Source organism: Paramisgurnus dabryanus, chromosome 18, assembly GCF_030506205.2.
Source record: "Paramisgurnus dabryanus chromosome 18, PD_genome_1.1, whole genome shotgun sequence".
Lineage (NCBI taxonomy): Eukaryota > Metazoa > Chordata > Actinopteri > Cypriniformes > Cobitidae > Paramisgurnus > Paramisgurnus dabryanus.
Window position 1 is genome coordinate 20,254,816 of NC_133354.1, and position 22,604 is coordinate 20,277,419.

The window sequence follows — 22,604 nt, forward strand, 5'->3', positions numbered from 1 at the left end:
GTCTCACAATATTTAACAAAGCTAGTAAACAAGAGCCAGACATATTAAGTATAAACAGAAAAAATGGTCCTAACCTCACGTGTCAGGATACAGTGCATAATATTGGAGGAGTAAATTAAATTGTGCTATAATTACAGTAATTGTGCCTTTGAGGAACGGACAAAACCATTAGCAAGGCTATAACAGGAGAAATCTCTTTCAGACATGAACTCACCAAGGTTAGCACAGTCGACCTTAACTGCAGAACATTGAAGATCATTCAGTATTCATTAAACAGAAATGTAGTGAAGAGGCAGAAAATATTATAGCTCGAGCAGAAACTGTAATAGAGAGGAACAAAAGGGTACAAAGGACAGACAAAAAAAACCTCAAATCTGAAATCACTACTATGTGATGTCCTTGACAACTTTATGGAGGAAAAGAAAGATCTCACATTAAGAATTATATTATAATCTAATTGAAACTAACTGGGCTAAGTCATGGTTTCAAGGGAATTTAGTAGGGTAACTTACCATGGTTACTTTAGTCATGCTGTTACATGACATTCTTTGAAGTAAGTCCTGTTTTGGAGTTCGGTGTGTCACCAAAAGGACTGTCAAAAACATCACTGTTTTTAATGAAGTTTTATGAACACTTACCCTGTCAAACAGATAATTCTGCCCCAAATTCACATCATTGGTTGAACTCATGTTGCTTTGTCCTGCAAGGCTGAGGGTGGAGGGTAAGGCACAAAACAAACCATATTGTGATAACCTCAATGAGCTACAGGGTTTCTATATATATATATATATATATATATATATAATATATTTATATATTAACTCTTTCCCCGCCTATCTCGTCAATCAAGAGAAAACGCTTCCACGCCAATGACGAGTTTTTCCGTCTTTCCGCAATACCGCTATTATCAGCTAGGTGGCTTTCCCTTCCGCAACTTTTTAAACCCGGAAATATTGCCCTATGGCAAGCTGCTGCATGTCCGTGTCTGTTTTAAAGATTGCTCTGAATGGGATCTCTATGAAAAGTCCGTCACAAAAATTGAATTATCTCTGCTTTTTGCTCAAAATGTGGTGTTTTTGCAGAAACCTACCCATATTCAGAACTGATTACAAAAGAACTACTGAAGGTATAGGATGAAACTTTTTTTTTTTTTTTTTTTTAAAGCAGAGGGTCTGTTCTTTCATTTGGTATATTGTATGTTTATATATTTGAAGAAGAACATTTTCTGGAAGACATTAAACTTTGGTGAAAATCATGAAAAACGCTGGCGCTGGCTGGCAACTTTTTTTTTTCAAAACGCTGGCGGTGAAAGAGTTAAGTTGAGATTGGAGAAATTATTTAACCTTTGCATCACTCATAAATAGCCCATTTAACCTATAATGAAAAATATTGAAAGAAAATGATCATGTAAGTGCTTATAATTTGTTGCTTGGGGTCAGGGGACGTCGCCCTGACCCACAATGAATATTTAAGTTCATTTAAAAAAATTTATCTTTACGTCTTTGGATTGCATTCAATATTTTTATTCAACCAATGTTTGTTTTTATAAAATTGGTATCTTCGCAGTTAAATATTGGACCATAAATCATATTTTTGATCAAAATAATTTTATCAGATTGGCTTAAAATAAACATTTCAGTAATTTGTATTTTTTACTTCTTTAACATTAACTTACTGATTTAAAATCTATATTATTATATTTTAAATATGAAACATGTTTTTAAGAACTAGTTGGGTTATCTTAATGTTTATTCCACTGGAGATATTCAACAACAACAACAATTTAAACCGTTGCTCTTCACCCCATGCAGCATCAGCACAGCACATTAATACCACCAGCACTCCAGCCAAGATAAATCCACCCAAGGGAATTATGGTTTTCTATACATGGATTATTCTGACCCCAAAAAAGTCACTGGAGACAGGAAAAACAACAACAAACCCTACAACCTTGGGCCTTGTCGGTATGATTTTGTAATGATAAATAAAGCTGGTGGATGTGTGAGGAAAAAACAATAAAGCAGATGGTGGTGTGTCTGATATGTCACAAACATGTTGACGTTTGAGTAGAAATGACCTAATTACGGGGCAGCTTTGTCCTGAGACCAAAGTGAATTTTCCGTTTTGGTTCTTATGCAACAGAAAAAAGCTTTTATTGGATCCTGTCTTTCGTTCACCGGGGATGATAAACAGCGATTTTATTGTCGGTGAAGACAGTCAAGCATAAATAATTTGCATAAAGTAAATGAGGGGTGTGGTGGAGTCTTTTCTGCCGTGGTGGCTTTAACCTGAATTGATGTTTTATGCTGCCAGCATTATGTGCTCAGACCGAATCAAAAAAGACAAAGCAAAGCATTAATGGATTTATTGGCAACTTTCATGGCTCACAGAGAATTCCCTAAATGCATACCTTTATTGAAAATGTCAAATCTGGGCATCTGACAAAGGGTGGTTTAAAAAGCTAAAGGGGTTTAAATGTAGATATATTCAGAGCGTTTAAGGCACCCAGCCATTTTGCAGTAGTCCAGCCACTGAAAACATGGACAGTTTGGCCAAGTACATTAAGCAGAACTCAAAACATTTTGTTTGGTGCACCAGAGTCTTGATTAATAGTGGATTTACGTAGAATTTAACATACTAAGCACAAACACAATATCATGATAAAAATATACTCAATTTAAATTACATTTCAAAATTAAATGAAGCATTCAGAATGCTCAATGCATTTTGGGATTGCCTTTTTTTTTTATAAAGGATATACTCCTATAAAAATAATATGTTAACACTTTAGTATCGGGTCCCACTTTTAAAGGGGACATTTCACAAGGCTTTTTTCAGATGTCAAATAAATCTTTGGTGTCCCCAGAGTAATGTAAAGTTTTAGTACTAAATATCATATAGATTATTTATTATAACATGTTAAAATTGCCCCTTTGTACTGTAGCTGTGAGCAAAAATGTGCCGTTTTGGGTGTGTCCTTTAAAATGCAAATTAGTTGATCTCTGCACTAAATGGCAGTGCCGTGGTTGATTAGTGCCGATTAAGGGGGCGGGATTATTCTCTTCTGACATCACAAGGGGAACCAAATTTCAATGACCTATTTTTTCACATGCTTACAGTGAATGGTTTACCAAAACTAAGTTACTTGGTTGATCTTTTTCACATTTTCTAGGTTGATAGAAGCACTGGGGACCCTATTCTAGCACTTAAACATGGAAAAAGTCAGATTTTCATGAAATTTAAGTAATTGCACTGTAAATTGGATCAACTTTAAAAATTACTTTAATTGGTAACACCTAAAAATATATATATTACTTAAATTAAGTTGAAAATGTTTAAATATTTTAGGTGTTATAAATTAAAGTAATTTAAAAAAAAATTTTGACATAACATTTTTTTGAGATATTTTTTAGGTGTTACCAATCAGTTTTTTAACTCTTTCACCGCCAGCGTTTTTAAAAAGTTGCCAGCCAGCGCCAGCGTTTTTCATGATTTTCACCAAAGTTTAATGCCTTCCAGAAAATGTTCTTCTTTAAATATATAAACATACAATATACCAAATGAAAGAACAGACCCTCTGCTTTCAAACAAAAAAAAAACCGTTTCATCCTACCTTTAGTGGTTCTTTTGCAATCAGCTTTTGAATATGGGTAGGTTTCTGCAAAAACACCACATTTTGAGCAAAAAGCACAGATAATTCCATTTTTATGACGGACTTTTCATAGAGATCCCATTCAGAGCGATCTTTAAAACAGACACGGACATGCAGCCGCTTGCCATAGGGCAATACTTCTGGGTTTAAAAAGTTGCGGAAGGGCGCCACCTGGTAGATAATAGCTGTATTGCGGAAAGACTGAAAATTTCGTCATTGGCGGGAAAGCGTTTTCTCTTAATTGACGAGATATCTCGTCAATGGCGGGGAAAGAGTTAAGTAGAGCAGCTTTACTGTAAAAAGTGAAAGTCGGAATATCTTAAAAAAATTGTTAAATTGGCAACAGCAAAACATTTATTTTTCACTTTAAGTGAAAATTTTCAGTTTACAAAGCCTACATTTTTAGATGTTACAAATTGTAATATTTAAAAGTTTTTAAAACTCTAAGGGGCGGTTTCCCAGACAGGGATTAGACTAGTCCTATACTTAAACACTTTTAAGAGCTCTCCAAACTGAAAACAACTTGCACTTACATATCTTAAAATACATCAGTGCCCATTGTTTTACCTCAAAATGCACACAGGATATGTTTTTAGTAAGGCATGTTTGTTAAACTAGTTATATATCCTAATTAAACTTAGGCCTAGTCCTGGATTAAGCTAATCCTGGTCCGGGAAACTGCCCCTAAAAGTTTGTTTCATTAATTGTAACCAATTAATGTTATTTATAACTATAAAAAAGGTAAAATAACATTATTGGCTGTTTATTAGTACGTATATAGCACATATTAATGCCTTATTCTGCAACCCTTTAACCTCCCATACCTACAATTAAACTCTACAACAACTACCTTACTGAATATGATTAGGCAGTAAATTAGGAGTTTATTGAGACTGTAAAAATTCCTTGTTGAACTTACATTTTTAAGTTTAATTAACTTTATATTAAAAGTCTTTTCAACTTTCTTAGTGAGGAGTTAGCTATAAATTATAAAAAACTAAGTGGAAATAACTTAAGCTAATTTAACTTTATTGTTATGTATAGCATCTCCTCAAGAAAGTTGAAATGAATTGTAAATTTGAGTAAATTTAAATGTTTTCCCCATTCTGAAGTGTTATCAATAATGTTTGTCAATGTTGTTTATGGTAAACATGTTTTAAGTGAAGAGCGCAGTGCTACCATCATACAGTGAGTGTTCTGAAATATTCAGACATGGTCAGTTTTTTTCTCATTTATTTTTCATTTTATTTTGCATAATTCGAATTAGTCTGTCTTCAAACAACATATTTTTGCTGTCTCCGAGACTGAAGCTCAGAAAGTGGCCTGGCTTTTACCGAATTAATCGTCTCTGACAAATTGGTCTGGTCTGGTGAGGAATTGGCTTCTTTAAACTTCGGTTTGAACCACACAGAGTCCTCGTTTGAGCTGCTCCTTAGAGACAAATGTGGTGTGACAGATTGTGCTGCATCCTGTGAGGTGAATGTTCTTGACGTTTACAGTGATGTGAAAAAATTAATGCTTCTGGGGGAAAAACAGCCATCATCACACTTTTGTCTCCAGTGGATCACTCAGTCCCAATTGTGTCTTTGAATTTGCAGTGGTTTAAAGACAAATTGATTGGTAATTTTTATGTTTTGCTTTTGGTTTTATGTGTTTTTGTTCATTGTCTGTTGATGTACCACACACTGATTAGTTGACAGCAGCAAAACTCTATGTGTAATGAGTCTAAAGCATGTATTTAATGCATAAAGATTAACCTTTAAACAACATAAATGTACTTTTGCATGAGGCATTTAGACTTAAATCAGACTCAGACATACACTCTTAAAAATATTGTTTCAACCCATTGTTGGGTCAAATATGGACAAATACAAAACATGCATGGGTTATAAATACTGTAAACCTTGGGTTGTTGTTTACCAAACCATGGCTTGAAACAACCCAAACTTTTATGTAGGCCTAACAGTTTACATTACAGTGACATGGTTATGGTCAGATCACCATCAGGGTCATTATTGATTCAAACCACAGCAAGCTGAAGAAAATGGCAATTTTAGTAAAAACAAACAAACAAAAAAAACCTGTAAGATCATTTTATGCCTTTTATTTTATTTCTTAATAAGATTGTATTTTGTATTTCTAAATTTCAAGATATGTATTATTTGAAAGTATTTAATGCAATCAAGTATCATGTTGATTGCCTTTAAAACTTGTATTTGTATATATTCATATACTGTAGTATTTTCTAGTCATTGTTAGTATTGTAATATAATTTACAACATGATAACAAAGTGAAATACACAAGCTAGTATTGAACATTACGCTTTTTTCTGTTTATAGGTCACCATCCTTATTATTCTGGCTTTGGCTTTTTTGGCCTGCATAGTGTTCCTGGTGGTGTACAAAGCTTTCACCTATGATCACAGCTGTCCTGATGGCTTCGTCTATAAGGTAATCATGTCCAAGATTCATCTTTCTTCAGTAAACAACAGGCCAGTGATAATTAAAACATTTCGAAAAACAAACATTAACCACTTGTTTCTTCTAATTTTATTATGTACTGGCTTCAGTTGTCAAATTCAGACTTAAATGCGTAAGTCAGTCAATACATCTAGCTCAGTTTTAAACTTTTGAATAAATAATGAGAATTGAAAAAATGAAGGATTAGTGTTTGGTAATTCCCTCAGATTATGTAGTTTTGCTGACAGGCGATTTTGGTTTTTTGAAATGATGCAAATGAATGGAAGTTAATCTGCTTGATCTCCTTAATTTATTTATGATGGAAATACCGGTTGTAAGTGTGATGTAGCCTACATGTGACGTGTGGTTGATGATCCTTAGAGTTGTGTATCAAGTGGTTAATTTATTGTATATCTGTTTTCTTAAAGGCGTAGTTCACTCAGAAATGACTGTTCTGTTATTTACTCTCCTTCTCCTTTCAAATCTGTAAAATAATTTTAATAAATAATTTAATATCATGGTCGCTCTTTAAAAAATGTAAAGGAGGACTGAGGCTGTCAATATTAACACTCTCAGAAAGGTCACTGCATGAAAGGAAAGGAAAAAATGTGGGTGCACGGGGTCCCCCGAAAACAAAAAAACATTTATTAGATGCCATTTTCATATTGTGTTGCCTTTTAATTAAATAATTGATTTTATTGAATAAAAGATGGTAGCGGACGGAATTCTGGTAATAGCCCACTCCCGACATCCTTTGACATCCGTATCTGCACTTTACTCATTCCTACTCATTCTCAAGTAGTTCTGTAAAAAAATTGCCTACTTAATTTGTCAGTAGTATATAGCAAGTCTATAAGTAGACCTATACGGTTTTCGTTTATAGATATCTATATATACTTTTGAAAAATTCACCTCATTTCATGGAAGAAGTAAAGTACTGCCTGATCTCACGAATTTCCGTGGGATAGTCACGGATCTCCACATTTTTCCGTGGCCCTGCTACGGACTGTCTTTTTCATTGGCATTCTCACGGATTGGTTACTAAACAGTTTTGTCCTATTTTCTTACCATTTATGCTTCGGTTTAGGGTTAGATTGACATGAAATGACATCCTTACCCAAACCCAACTCTAACCCCAACGCCAGGCGACAATTGTTTAAAGTTTAGAAAATATAAAAGAATAAATCAGAAAAAATAGTATAAACCAATACTTAAAGTGACATACTAACGCAAACACCAAATCTAACCCTAAACCGAAGCGAAAATGGTTTGAAAATAGGAAAAAGCAGTTGAGTAACCAATCCGTGAGAATGCCACGAAAAAAGACAGTCCATAGCAGGGCCACGGAAAAATGCGGAGATCTGTGAGAATGCCACGGAAAAATTTGCAAAATATTCAGTGACTATCCCACGGAACTTTGTGAGATCAGGTTGGTAAAGTAATATAAGTTTGTAACATCATGTGGGAGAACTTCCGTTGCAAAAGATTTTACAATGTAATTTGAACATCAGTTGAATGGGCTTAAGTTATTACAACTTTATTTTTATAATTTATAGCAACTTCTAACAAGTTGAAATGTAAACTTAAACATTTAAGTGCAACAAATTTTTTTACAGTGTACCTGAATGAAGAGATTATGCAGAACAGGTCTGAAAGACACGATTCTGTATGAATGGCAGATGTTAAACGCTGTAATGTTATGTTTTCAATTTTCCTAACAGCACAAACGTTGTATCCCCGCGTCACTGGAGGCCTACTACGCTGCCCAGGATGCCAACAGCCGCGGTCGCTTCTACACCGTCATCAGCCACTACAGCATGGCCAAACAGACCACCTCTCGCTCGGTTTCCCCCTGGATCCCTGGTGGCAATGCTCAGCACGATGTCAAGCCTCCCAACACAGACAGCCAATGAGATTTGCCGTGCTGATTTTTAAAGGAATATCATCACAGTCACTTACTGTACATCTTGCGATTCCCCCAATCCCTTATATTTTCAGTGGTTCATTTGTCTCCGCTATCTACAATGTCTGAGTTTTTAATAGTAGTTGATCTTAGGTTTATTTTTTGTTTCATTGTTTACTGTACATTTTTTGTATTTAGTGTTCAACTATTGTTTGTATAAAGGCATGACTGCAATCTTGTCAAAATGGTTTCCACACACTGTGTCTGTGAGTGTCAATGAACCATTATGTAAGCACCCAACCTGATCTCACGGGAATTTGTACGTATTTTACAAATGGACTAATTTGTGTGAAGTGAATTGTACAAAAACATAAGATTATTAGAAGAAGAAAAAAACTAATTTTCATAGAGATGAAAGCAGATTGTAGGCGTTGTAAAATACATAAGAATTGCCATGAGATTTGGTTTGGAATACTACCCATAATTCCCTCTTGTAGTTAGGTGATGACAACATCATCTCATGAGGCATGAAAAACAAAGAGAGTTTTGTGCATTTTTTTTTTCAAACGCTCTTATAATCGAAAATGAAAACAAAACCCACTTGTTAGATTCATTTTAGATTCACGTTATTGATGTAGGCTAAAAGTAGACTGGCAAAAGAACACATTGTAATGTACAGAATGATATATGGTTCCTACTTTGAACCTCAATGTAAATAATCAATGAGAGCCATTACCCATGATGTGTATCTCTGTCAGACACAACCTTATGTTATCAGAGTTTCTCAATGGATGAGCAGAGATGTTTAGAGCTTTGCGACTTGCTTTAGCTGGTGTCTATGCTTGCATTTAACCGAGGACTAAAAAACCCGAGGCATTGAGATGCATTAGTGAAGCGTCTCATCTTGAATTCCTGCCAAAGCTTCATTTTCTGCTATGTTTGGTCACAGGTCTGCTGTTTTTCCATTTTTATATTTGTTGTGAGAAAAAAATGGATTTTTCAAATCTTGTGCCGTTGTTAGTTGAGATGTAGCGAAGCCTTGAGTATTTTCGACTGTATATCCTTTAGGTTCAAAACAATAAAGATATACAAGGTGTTCAATCGCTGAGTCTTTTGGTTTTTAAGAAATCTGATGGAAAATTAAATGGGCTTGTATTTGTGTCACGAATCGATAAAAACACAACAAAAATCTTAAAAACATACACACGTCACCTCAGAAGAAGACGTTTCTTCAATACCAATTGTAGTAACCACATGAAGATAAATGTCTCTTTAATTTTCTCTACAATTATATTTTACTCAATACTTTAGTATATATTCCTACTCGATAAATTGTGTAACTCATTTACCTGTATAGTGACACATCCTCGTATACAAATACATTGTAATACTATGGAGAAAAAAACGCTCAAATACATTGCCAAAGCCTTAACAAATTTATCCAAAAAGTCATTGCACTTACTGAACACATTTCTCTCTGTTGGGTAAGTGGGGACTCAGATGAGTAATGCAATCGCACGTTAAGACTGACAGCTGGTTTATTTCTGCTTGGTTAATTAACAGCTCTGTTCCTGACATTTCTCCAGCTTACATTCGCTCATGCTGAGACAACAGAGAAAACTTAAATGTCAAGTTACGGATCGAAATCGGCATGAATGAACTCACTTTATAATCACTCAACAAGTTGTGTGAGGAAGAAACCGAAATTTAAATTGTAATGCACTGAAAATCTTGATGTCAGCTCTTTCCGTGGTCTAAGTTAACTATATCGATATAGTCTGGCTATGGGTAACCCACTACTAGCCAAAATAAACTTAAATTTTGTTGCATGTATGATTTTAGTTCATTTAATTCATTTATTTTTGGGCTAAGGTTAGAAAATATACACCAAATTGGTTGAATCAGTTCACAAACTGCCCTGCATTAAAAAATCCATTCTTCCAAACTTTACTATGATTTACTAGTATGTGAAAATCAGTATGCGTACTAAATGTTATGTCCAAATACCTTGATGGTCTACTGCTTCAGCTAAGATTTCTCAGTGTTAATCTGATGGACGCTTTTCTGTCCTTTGAGACCACCCAAGCTGAGGGGTGGCCAAAAAGTAAATAAATTAAAAATACCTCGAGCCACAGTTTTCAAATGTGAGTTATATATGAGGCATTTTCTTGCTACTTAGCATTTTCATCAGGCTCTTCTGTTTAGGTTCAGTAACTTCACTTCAATGAAAAATTATTATTATTATTAGTCAGTAATTGAAATGCCTTATTTTTACAAATGTCACTTAAAGGAACATGCCCACATTTTGGGAATTTAGCTTATTCACCGTATCCACCAGAGTTAGATAAGTCCATACATACCTTTCTCATCTCTGTGCATGCTGTAACTCTGTCTGACACAGCCCCCGCTAGCTAAGCTTAGCACAAAGACTGGAATGGAATGGCTCCAGCTAGCATACTGCTCCCAATAAGTGACAAAATAAAGCAAACATTTACCATTTATGTGTTGTGATTTGTATAGTCACATCGTGTACAAATAACAAGGTGATATGAGATACAGCCATCTTTTAACAGAATACATACTGGGAACTATATTCTCAGGAACTTGGAGCACTGCTACTTGGGCAGAGTGAATAGCACAACTCTGACCGAACTTTCTGCTCCTCACCAGGGGGCTTCTCGAGTGCTGCAAGCAAATCACTCCGCCCAAGTAGCAGTGCTCCAAGTTTCTGAGAATATAGTTCCCAGTATATATACTGTTAAATACTGTTTTGTCACTTATTGGGAGCAGTATGCTAGCTGGAGCCATTCACTTCCAGTCTTTGTGCTAAGCTAAGCTAGCGGGGGCTGCGTCAGACAGAGTTACAGCACGCACGGAGATGAGAAAGTATATGGACTTATCTAACTCTGGGGGATACGGTGAATAAGCTAAATTCTCAAAAAGTGGGCGTGTTCCTTTAAGTTATTTAACTGGTTATTAACAAATTGACTTTCTCTAGCTGCAAACCCCCTTAAGTGCCTGCAAGGATTCTCCACTTCTAAAAATCCACTTCACAGTTGCAAAATAACCAAAGATGCAACTAACATTGCAAATGATAAAAATGTGAATGTTAAACTGTACAAACTGAACCACGCATTAGGGGGCGCTCTGATTCATGCCACTGCCACATTTGGGTTGTATTCGGGTCGAATTCAAATTGACGAGGGGTTTAGAGGATTTGTAAAATGACTTGAGGCCAGGATTAAGCAGATTTGAAGCGAAAATACTTCATGAACTGTGAGCATTTGGTAACTATCATTATCTTTTTGCATCTAAGCTCCTCATATGTACCAAGAAATGTATTCGTCATGCTTCAATTATATTTGTTTAACAACACCTAATAAATTATTTCTGCAATTATTAGCATTAAATGTGAACGCACACGAGGTTAAATGATAATTTAAACAAGGTGGATGTAATACAGTATGTGTCAAATTTATGCATACTGCACACACACACACATAACATATAAAGCATAGTGGTTAAACAGTTAATCCAGTATGTACAGTTACAGTTTTGGACACAGGGCTGATCTATAAGAGCTGAATTATAAGCAGTCATTCTTGTCGTCCTTGAATCACCTTGAATCCACAATTTGAATCAAGTGATCTACTGTATGATCTGAACTGAAGCTGTGCACATACAAAATGTGTATCTCAAGAGCTGAAAATCACTTATAATTATAATGAACAGGACTGTATTTGACATGAACGTTAAGAGTCTTCAAAGGCTTCTTTGAACTTGTTTCATCATGATTGGATGTGGTGCTGAAAGACATTCGTAAATCCTCATAGGGTTTTGGATTTAAAAGGATTTTCTCAAAGTGTATGGTACTAGATCAAGCCCTATCTGAAGTGATAGCGGAAAAATACAGTAAAAGAGGAAGCAATCCCAAGATGAGCAGTGTGCTTATGTGATTTATCCTGTGGGATAAAGAAAACAGCAGTTTAAATATCCACCAAATGTTAACAAAGTCCTAGCCTGGTCAGGCTGATGTTTAACTGGTCTCAAAAAAATTTTGTGACTGGTAACATTAAATAAGTGGTGGGACGTCAGGGCCAACAAAGCCTTCTCTGCTGGCCTAAACACTATCTGAATCACTGGTTTACATTTTAATATATTTTTCCATGAATGTGGATAAAATGAATCCCATAATAGTCTCCATTTCATACTGTAGCTTTTCTCTTGGCCACGCTGGTTCCAGTAGTGTCTATTTATGATAGAGCATTTATCCAATCATATTTCATCATGTGTTGCCAGGGTCAAAGAAATCTGCCTAGGCCTGCAGAATGAACAGTGCTAGCGCCTTCAGCTTAAGATAGATGGCAATGAAATCATTGCATTAACCAAGATTTCGAGTTGGTGTCCCAGAGTCATCTAGAATGCCTACAATGACGTCAGCAGTTTCACGTCATTTGATTGGATGATTAAATTTGTCAGAGCTATTGAACTGCACAAGCAATATACACTCACCTAAAGGATTATTAGGAACACCATACTAATACTGTGTTTGACCCCCTTTCGTCTTCAGAACTGCCTTAATTCTACGTGGCATTTATTCAACAAGGTACTGAAAGCATTCTTTAGAAATCGATAGCATCTTGCAGTTGATGGAGATTTGTGAAATGCACATCCAGGGCACGAAGCTCCCGTTCCCCCACATCCCAAAGATGCTTTATTGGGTTGAGATTTGGTGACTGTGGGGGCCATTTTAGTACAGTGAACTCATTGTCATGTTCAAGAAACCAATTTGAAATGATTTGAGCCCCGTGACATGGTGCATTATCCTGCTGGAAGTAGCCACATGATGGTCATAAAGGGATGGACATGGTCAGAAACAATGCTCAGGTAGGCCGTGGCATTTAAACGATACTCAATTGGCATTAAGGGGCCTAAAGTTTGCCAAAAAACATCCCCCACACCATTACACCATCACCACCAGCCTGCACAGTGGTAACAAGGCATGATGGATCCATGTTCTCATTCTGTTTATGCCAAATTCTGACTCTTCTATCTGAATGTCTCAACAGAAATCGAGACTCATCAGACCAGGCAACATTTTTCTAGTCTTCAACTGTCCAATTTTGGTGAGCTCGTGCAAATTGTAGCCTTTCTTTCCTATTTGTAGTGGAGATGAGTGGTACCCGGTGGGGTCTTCTGCTGTTGTAGCCCATCCACCTCAAGGTTGTGCGTGTTGTGGCTTCACAAATGCTTTGCTGCATACCTTGGTTGTAACGAGTGGTTATTTCAGTCAAAGTTGCTCTTCTATCAGCTTGAATCAGTCGGTCCATTCTCCTCTGACCTCTAGCATCAGCAAGGCATTTTCACCGACAGAACTGCCGCATACGGGATGTTTTTCCTTTTCACACCATTCTTTGTAAACCCTAGAATGGTTGTGCGTGAAAATCCCAGTAACTGAGCAGACTGTGAAATACTCAAACTGGCCCATATGGCACCAACAACCATGCCACGCTCAAAATTTCTTAAATCACCTTTCTTTCCAATTCTGACATGCAGTTTAGGAGATTGTCTTGACCAGGACCACACCCATAAATGCATTGAAGCAACTGCCATGTGATTGGTTGATTAGATAATTGCATTAATAAGAAATTGAACAGGTGTTCCTAATAATCCTTTAGGTGAGTTATTAAAAATACATTTATTTGAACTCAAAATGGCTAACAGAGGAGAAGCTGATGTGGTCGCAGACATATTTTAAAGCCATTTACAAGGCAGACTTTTCAAGAAAAGATGGACATTGTGAGGAAAGGTCGGCCGACCCTGAAGCTAGCAGGCCTATTGCAGCCGTGGAAAGGGTTTGTCTGACATTTTCAAATTAGTAACTCCAAGCAGTACACTTGGCTTAGAGCCTCCAAGGAGCGTTACAAATTGTATTGCTGGGAATGTCTGTTATTTGCAGTCGATCGACATGGTGTTTGGAGGCACACTGGGTTTGCAAAATTGAGTCGTCTAACCAAGGCAGCAGCGAGACACCAAAGCATGACCGGACACTTACAAGCAACTGTGCATTTAAAAACATTTGGGACCTACAGCTCAATGAACAAGTGTGCAGGGAAACTGAGCTACACAAGGTCTGCCACTGTATTTAAGGGTAGGGACAAACCAAAACAACACCATCAAAGTAGCACAGACTGTGAGGTTGGCTCATATTACCCGCACGCTGGCTGCATTTGAGTTGGGTTGCCTCAACACATCGAACGGATGGTGGCCACTCAGGTAGCACATCTGTTCTTTACCTGCGTGAGATGAGATAACTTTCCGTACCAGCAGGTGGCAGTAGTTGGTATTCATTACTCAAAACAGGAAACCAGAAGAGCTGGTGACTGCAATGAAACAAAACCTAAACTAGGGTGACCATATGTGCCATTCTTCCAGGACGCGTCCTGGCCAGGATTTCGGTGCATCTTCCGGAAGTCATATTTGTTGACCGCATACGCCATTCAGTTAAAAACATAAGACATACAATTGTAGTTTCATTATTACCTTAAAATGTAATGGTTGCTTTTCTGTAATAGAAAAATTATCATCTATGACGTATGCGGTCGACAAATACGACTTCCGGAAGACAATCCCGAAATCCAGGCCAGGACGCGTCCGGGTATAATGGCACGTATGGTCACCCTACCTAAACAAAGCAGCATTTCATACAAATCTCGCTCACCACAGGTGGAGTCATGATATATCAGTAATGTCTCATGAGCCATATCTTTTTAAAATTTGCAAGTATTGTAATGATAGACTGAAAAATTGAGATGAGCTTTATTTTTCGGCTGCGTCCAAAAGCTCGAAAATGCAGCCCTCAGAGGCAGCACTTCAAGACATAAAGGCCTCAAAGCATGTCGGAATGTTAGGTTTATTTCCTGTATCCTGTGATACCTTCATTGTCCTGTATCACATTCTATGTGTTAGCGTGCACAGAAAATGTGATTGGTTGAGCCTGGTCGAGTTCGAATAACATGGCGGTCTTGGAAGCAGCCAGAGCACATTTATTGTAAATAAGGTTTTTTTTTCCTTTTTTTACACCTTAATTGCATTTCTAATGATAGATTATTTTGGTAGTTTTCAAATATGGGATTAGTTATCACAAAGCAGCTCTCGATTTATATTTTTAAACAGAATTCCATAATGCTGCCTAAGTTTTTGACGCAGCTGTACACTGGTTGGCTATGCAGAACTGTCAATCAGAATGATTCCCAACGAGCTCAACTGCTGATTTAACATGCTGAATAAAAGCAAATTCAACATGCTGATTCAGCCAAAATAAAATGACTTTAGCTAATAAAATAAGTCTGACAATGCTCAAAACCTGCCCGACGGCGACTGTCGGTTCGGTGTGTACTTAGACTGTTGTGCTTATTGAACATTTTAAGCTGTTTCTTTGACAGCAGACGACTCCCAGACGGATCCACACTAGAGCTGCTGACTTTGCCAAGGATCCGGTGCGGAGTCGTCTGCTGTTACTTTGACCGAACTTGACAAAACTGAGACATTTAAAATATTTAGATCACTTTTAGAACAAGGCAATAGATAATTTCAAGTTCTAGGTACAGTGTTGGCTAACCTGTCCACCAGGTATATACAATCCAAGAAAAGGTATATCAGGTAAAAAAAAAACGTAATTGGAAGACATACGCACAAATAAAAAGTACGAGATGAAATGGAAGGAAATTGCTACATGTAAAACCTATTAAAACTCAAAAACAGTATGCATAAAATCACAAAATATATATATATTGAGCGGTTAAAACATGCAGCTTATGTGACAGTGCCACAGCACATATAAAGGAATCGTATATAAAAGTATAGTTTTATGTCTTAGCAGGAAGTTCAGCCTAAAAATGACAAACTCACACAATAAACATGAATATATTTTCAGAATGAGAACCCTTCTACAGTGATTATATTGAAACAGGGGGAGTTGAAATGATTGGGAGAGAAGCAAGCAGGTCCAAGTAAATTAAGGTTCAGTAAATTGTAATGTTTTACTGTTGCTATGGAGGCAGCTGAAGGAGCGTTCATGTCTCGCCATGACCTGTGGCAATGCACTGTGACGCATGTGTTGAAAAACCCAGTGGAAAACAGCGTGTCGGTATTATAAGCATAATTCATCTGAAGAATAAACTAATACAGTCCATGTACTGCTGTTCAATTCAATCATTCAATAAATCATGCATTTTCAGCTCTTAAATATTATTGGATTGTTGTTTGGCTTTATCATTAATGGATTCTCTGATTTCAACAACATCCAGGTTTCTGTTTTTTATGATGTGCTTTGGTAGGTACTTACAGTGTGACAGATTTATTTAGATTTATTCAATCTTTCAGTGAGTCTTAAAAGCATGCATGATCCAGCTGAACGTCTCTTCCAGGCGAACGAGACACTAAATTTTACATTCAATGCCTATGGGCTTAAGAAATGGATTGTGCACTCAGCAAACGTGTGTATTTGTATGTGTCCTGGTGTGCTACTTTTACCTAAAGGCTGTCGTCTGGTCACGTCGAGGGTGGTGGCAGGTCAGTTGTCATAACTAAATAAAACAAGCAAGGTTAAAACAAAATCTGAGTGTGGTTTCGATGTTACAGAAACACAACAGCTACCTATACACACATTTTTTCGTATTTTGTTTTCAAACAGATGATTCATCTCAGCAGGCCTCCTTCCAGGTACTGATGCAGACCCCCACCATAGGGGTCCCAAACAGATTTCTGACTGTGACATCTGTCACCTCAGTTTATGTTGGAGTGCAATCTGGCTTTTAAATTGAATGTGGGATTTTTTCATTTTACATGGTCCGACAAACGCTCCAGGCATTTTAAACAACAACGTTGTTGCAGATAGAAAGATAGGGTGAGGATCAGAACTGATCAGATTGTGTGGTTTGCATTTAATTGTGGGATATGTGGGAACACCACTGACCACTGACAATTCATTCACCCAAAAATGACATTCAATTGAGTACAAAAGCACCTTAAAATCTCTTTAGTGACAAGTTGGGCTACTTTAACACTTGTCCTGCAGGCTGTTTTTCAGGTCCCAATAATTAGAAATTTGGCCCAGAGAATGCAAATTTTAGCCATTGAAACAAAAATTTACCCCAAAATGCAATTTCTACCGGAGGACCCCCTCGAAACATGATTGGGCTAATTTTGGGCTAGTTTAGAGTAGCAATTGGGTGGGGGGTTTGCTGTGTAAACCTGGCAACCTTGCCAGTGGTTCTTAAATTGTAGAACACTGTAGTCATTTTTTTTGTTTAGAGCAATTCCTTTGACTGCTCTTGATGATATCAGCATACTTAATTTTGTCGAAAGATTATAAAGACAAATGTTATTTTAAAATAGCACGCACATATTAAAGTAAATAATAATAATAAAAATATACTAATAATACACTAAATATACACAGTGATACAGCAGCAGCAACGTCTCTGTTACTGCACAGTGATTTTCTTGTTAACAATTTTAGTACTTATTACTAACATGCCCTTTAAATAAATAAATAAAATACTGCACCATTGACTTTAGACCAAGTTGGTTAGTTAATGGTGCAATTATTTTCAGCTGCATCAAAATAGCAACCTTGTCTTCAGACCAGCACGCCTATGGGCAAACAGATAAGCGCAAGTGCATTTGCTACTTAAACAACGTGGAGCTGAATGTGAAAATAAAACTAGCAAGAAACACTTGTCATATTACACAGGGTGTGAGATAGGGCCCACAGTAGCCAACCAAGCCATGCCCTCAATCATCTCACTTTACAACCTAAAATAGTATAGAAACTAAGAAAATATTTGTTTAAAAAATATTAGACATATTTACGAGTTAACAATATAGGTTTGATTAAGTTTATATAGAGTTCAATGTTTTCAAGTGGATTAATATTTTGATGGGACACTGCCCCACCTGCCCATACTGCATAAGAGGTTCCTACAAATGACTTAACCAGTCAAACATAAACTGGCAAGCTCCCACTGCTTGTCCTTGAAAGTATTTTCAAATACCATTTCTGACACCTTTTGAGTAATTCTTGACTGCCAGTTTCATCTTCACGGATCCCAACAGGGCACACTTTTGGCCTACTTGTTTGGCCTACGTTTAATTGCTCATCTGTCCGCCTGCCTCTCCCAGGCACTGGTGACTTTTGGGACTCTGAGTTCTTGTGCCATGCATTATTAAAAAGAAAACGTTTATTTATTATGTATGTTGTTTCTGCTTTAAGCCTAAATGTCTTAGAAAAAGGCAGTAGGACAAATAAAAAAGCTTATAAAGATAGCCTACTTTAATGATCTCAGCATTTACAAGACCTAGTCAGTTGCCTACCAATGAAACCTAGACTGTACTGATTTTTAGAAAATACCCCCTCCCCCCTTATTAAAATGTACACCTGATACGACTATCCCTGGTTTCCACTTGTAGAAACTATGGCAACATGTGTGGACAAGTGCGAAAGTGGTGGTTATACAGCATCTAATACACAGCTGTTGTGCCTTGCAGTTAATTCATTACGATGACATAAAATAATGTAATCAAACATACATGTAAAAATAATTCATATTCTCATCTGTGATCATGGTTAGCGAATTCCATACGTCTCTGAATGGTGAAAACATAATCTCACATCATTTGACTCTCCTTCATAACGTCATTTAGGATATTGCTTTCCATGGCACTCTACTTTATACATTATATTCATGACATAGCCTTCAAAAGCAGTGTAATGTTAAATGTCCAAAGAGCTCACCACCAGTTTGCCACTATTTATTTTATTCCTGAAAAATGTAAAACTTATAAAGTGCTCTTCAAAAGAATGTGATAGCACTTCATTCAGACATATCACATTATAATTGAGTCTTAAACCAATCTCTCTCTCTCTCTCTCTCTCTCTCTCTCTCTCTCAAGATCTTTTTCCACCCACTGATCAGAGCCTAGAGAGCTATTAAACTAAATCTAGTGAGAAAACAATCACTAGTACATCCCTGCATTAAACCTACTGTATTCAGAGACTGTGGTTCCCACGCACGCAGCACCAGTAGCTTAACGTCTTTCTTTCTTTCTTTCTTTCTTTCTTTCTTTCTTTCTTTCTTTCTTTCTCTTTCTCTCTCTCTTAGCAGCAGTTGACTTTCTGTCAGCTCTTCATCTACCTGTTCCAGCCTCATTAATTATCTCAGTCGATTAGCAATTACAACGGCTGGTAATGAAGCCTCTTCCTTTTCTCCCACCTCTGAGTGTAAATGGAGTCTGAGTTGGGCGAGCAGCAGAACATTTGTGCCAAATTCAATAAAGATGGCGAAGATCCTGCTATAAAACACTCTTTCATTGGGAAGCCAACAGAAGACCTATTATTACGGAATTGCACAGGGTTATTGTCTTTGCAAGTTCATTTTCTACAGCACACCCTTTTAATTTGATCTCTGCATGTGAAGGACTTTAATAAGGGATAGTTCACCCGAAAACAAAACCTTTGTCATTATTTACTCACCCTCATGTCATTTGATCCCCCAATGTCTTTTTTTATCCTTCAGAACCCAAACACAGATTTAAAAAATATATATATTAAGGTTTTCTGATTATATGGGAGTGGATGGGCACCAATGTGACCTGAAAACCTTTCAAGCTTTGAAAGGAACAAACAGTGTTAAAAAAACCTAGTACACTTAAAATAAATTAAACAATTAAAGTGAAGACAGTTACTCCTGCACTTTCTTGTCGTGGATATCGCTGTTGTTTCAGTTGTTACAAATTATGTATGTAAAAGTAAACATGCCTCCAGTCCGTACAAACACAGAAAGAGAGGCACAGGTCATCAAATAATGAATTATATTTTAGTTTGTTTTTTCATCAAACCCTTTCGGATGATTTCAAACACTTAAAATTCAAGGCATGAGTCGAGTGGAATTATTTGTTTAATACTTCTGGGTCCAGTTTGAAGCTTGAAGTATGTGACAAAGTAATGACAAAGCTTTCGTTTTTGGGTGAACTATCCTTTTAACACTTTGAGTAAGCAATGTACACTCACCTAAAGGATTATTAGGAACACGTGTTCAATTTCTCAGTAATGCAATTATCTAATCAACCAATCAATCAATCACATGGCAGTTGCTTCAATGCATTTAGGGGTGTGGTCCTGGTTTAGACAATCTCCTGAAATCCAAACTGAATGTCAGAATGGGAAAAAAGGTGATTTAAGCAATTTTCAGCGTGGCATGGTTGTTGGTGCCAGACGGGCCAGTCTGAGTATTTCACAATCTGCTCAGTTACTGGGATTTTCACGCACCACCATTTCTAGAGTTTACAAAAAATGCTGTGAAAAGGGATAAACATCCAGTATGCGGCAGTCCTGTGGGCGAAAATGCCTTGTTGATGCTAGAGGTCAGAGGAGAATAGGCCGACTGATTCAAGCTGATAGAAGAGCAAATTTGACTGAAATAACCACTCATTACAACCGAGGTATGCAGCAAAGCATTTGTGAAGCCACAACACACACAATCTTGAGGCGGATGGGCTACAACAGCAGAAGACCCCACCGGGTACCACTCATCTCCACTACAAATAGGAAAAAGAGGCTACAATTTGCTCGAGCTCACCAAAATTGGACAGTTGAAGACTGCAAAAATGTTGCCTGGTCTGAGGAGTCTCGATTTCTGTTGGGACATTCAGATGGTAGAGTCAGAATTTGGCGTAAACAGAATGAGAACATGGATCCATCATGCCTTACCACTGTGCAGGCTGCTGGTGGTGGTGTAATGGTGTGAGGATGTTTTCTTTGCACACTTTAGGCCGCTTAGTGCCAATTGGGCATCTTTAAATGCCATGGCCTACCTGAACATTGTTTCTGACCATGTCCATCCCTTTATGACCACCATGTACCCATCCTTTGATGGCTACTTCCAGCAGGATAATGCACCATGTTACAAAGCTCAAATCATTTCAAATTGGTTTCTTGAATTTGATAAAGAGTTCACTGTACTAAAATGGCCCCCACAGTCACCAGATCTCAACCCAATAGAGCATCTTCATGATGTGGTGGAACAGGAGCTTCGTGCCCTGGATGTGCATCCCACAAATCTCCATCAACTGCAAGATGTTATCCTATCAATATGGGCCAACATTTCTAAAGAATGCTTTCAGCACCTTGTTGAATCAATGCCATGCAGTTCTGAAGGCTATAGGGGGTCAAACACAGTATTAGTATGGTGTTCCTAATAATCCTTTAGGTGAGTGTAGAATTGTATTGTAATAAAATATGTTTAAGCATCTAATATCATTGCATGCTAATGTGATTACAAACAATATGTATTTATTAAGTGTATGCCTATATATTCACATCGCCCTCCATCCTAGCGTTGCATTGAACTGTAGGTGTAAATTGGAGTTTGGCATATTTTTGACAAGTTTACTATAGCAAAATTCAATAAAATGCACTATACATCTATTTATCAACATATTTCATACAGAAAGCTTTTATAAAGGAACAAAAATAGTGCATTATTCAAATTACTATATTTCAGACTTGATATAAATGTGACTGAATTTAAATGAATGAATTCATTAACATCTTCATTATGACGTTTTGTGTAAATTAATTTACCACCCTGTATGTAAAATTAGATTTCATGCTGATGGTGTTTGTAACAGTGTGTCATAATTTTTCACCCCCAAGTCTGATTGTATGAGAAATGAAAACTGTTGAAGTGTACTCTAAGTCATAGGGTCAGTGTTACAGTAGGTGATAATTACTTTACTGTGGGGGGTTTAGTGTGTGTTACTGCTTCAGCTGGGTTTAAAGATTGGGAACACTGTGTCAATCTGTTGATGTTTTTGGTATGAATCGATTATACAGTGCATTGTGATATGGAAAAAAGTACAACACATGTATTTCTGAAGTATTTCTCTTTATCTTTCTGCTTTTTTCTGTCCACTGTGACTCGCACATCAAAAATTCAATGCAAGGGTGTTCCTGGGAATTCTGGATACTGTTTATTATTCCAGGATCATACCATGGCACAATTGCATTGTTATTTCTATAATATATTTCTGAAACTGTTTTTCAAATTTATGAAATCATTCATTATGTAAAAGACAAACCATTGCTCTCAGTATTAAAAAATGACTTTCTTGCTTAGTATTTTTGTCTTGTTTTCAGTACAAATATCTAAACATTCTTACATCAAGATGTTTTTTCTTGATGAGCAAAATTACCTAAGAAAATAAATTTAGCTTTTAGATTAAAAAAATTTGAATTTGTTCTTAAAACAAGCATAAAAGTTTTTTGTCTAAAAACTGACTTATTTTCTTAGGTCATTTTACTCATCAAGAAAAAGCATCTTGATTTAAGAGTTTTTAGATATTTGTACTGAAAACAAGACAAAATAAAAAGTAAGCAAGTATTTTTTTTGCAGTGTACTATAGTTGTTTGTTAAAATTCTCTGCATGCAGTCCAGATCTATATCTCCTGTCAGTTTTAATAAGACAAATACAATAAAACCTCATGCAAATGTAAACTCTCACATGCTGTGAATTCTGCACCTATTT

General features: G+C 36.7%; 1 protein-coding gene across 1 annotated transcript in view; it reads left to right on the plus strand.

The window, feature by feature from the left end:
* The window catches only part of nsg2 (neuronal vesicle trafficking associated 2), a 29,156-nt gene extending 20,040 nt beyond the window's left edge, over positions 1 to 9,116 (plus strand). The window contains exons 4-5 of the mRNA XM_065287245.1: positions 5,993 to 6,103; positions 7,834 to 9,116. Coding sequence (XP_065143317.1) covers positions 5,993 to 6,103; positions 7,834 to 8,025 — 303 coding nt within the window. The 3' untranslated portion in view covers positions 8,026 to 9,116. The remainder of the gene's footprint in view (positions 1 to 5,992; positions 6,104 to 7,833) is intronic.
* Positions 9,117 to 22,604: the final 13,488 nt, after the last annotated feature.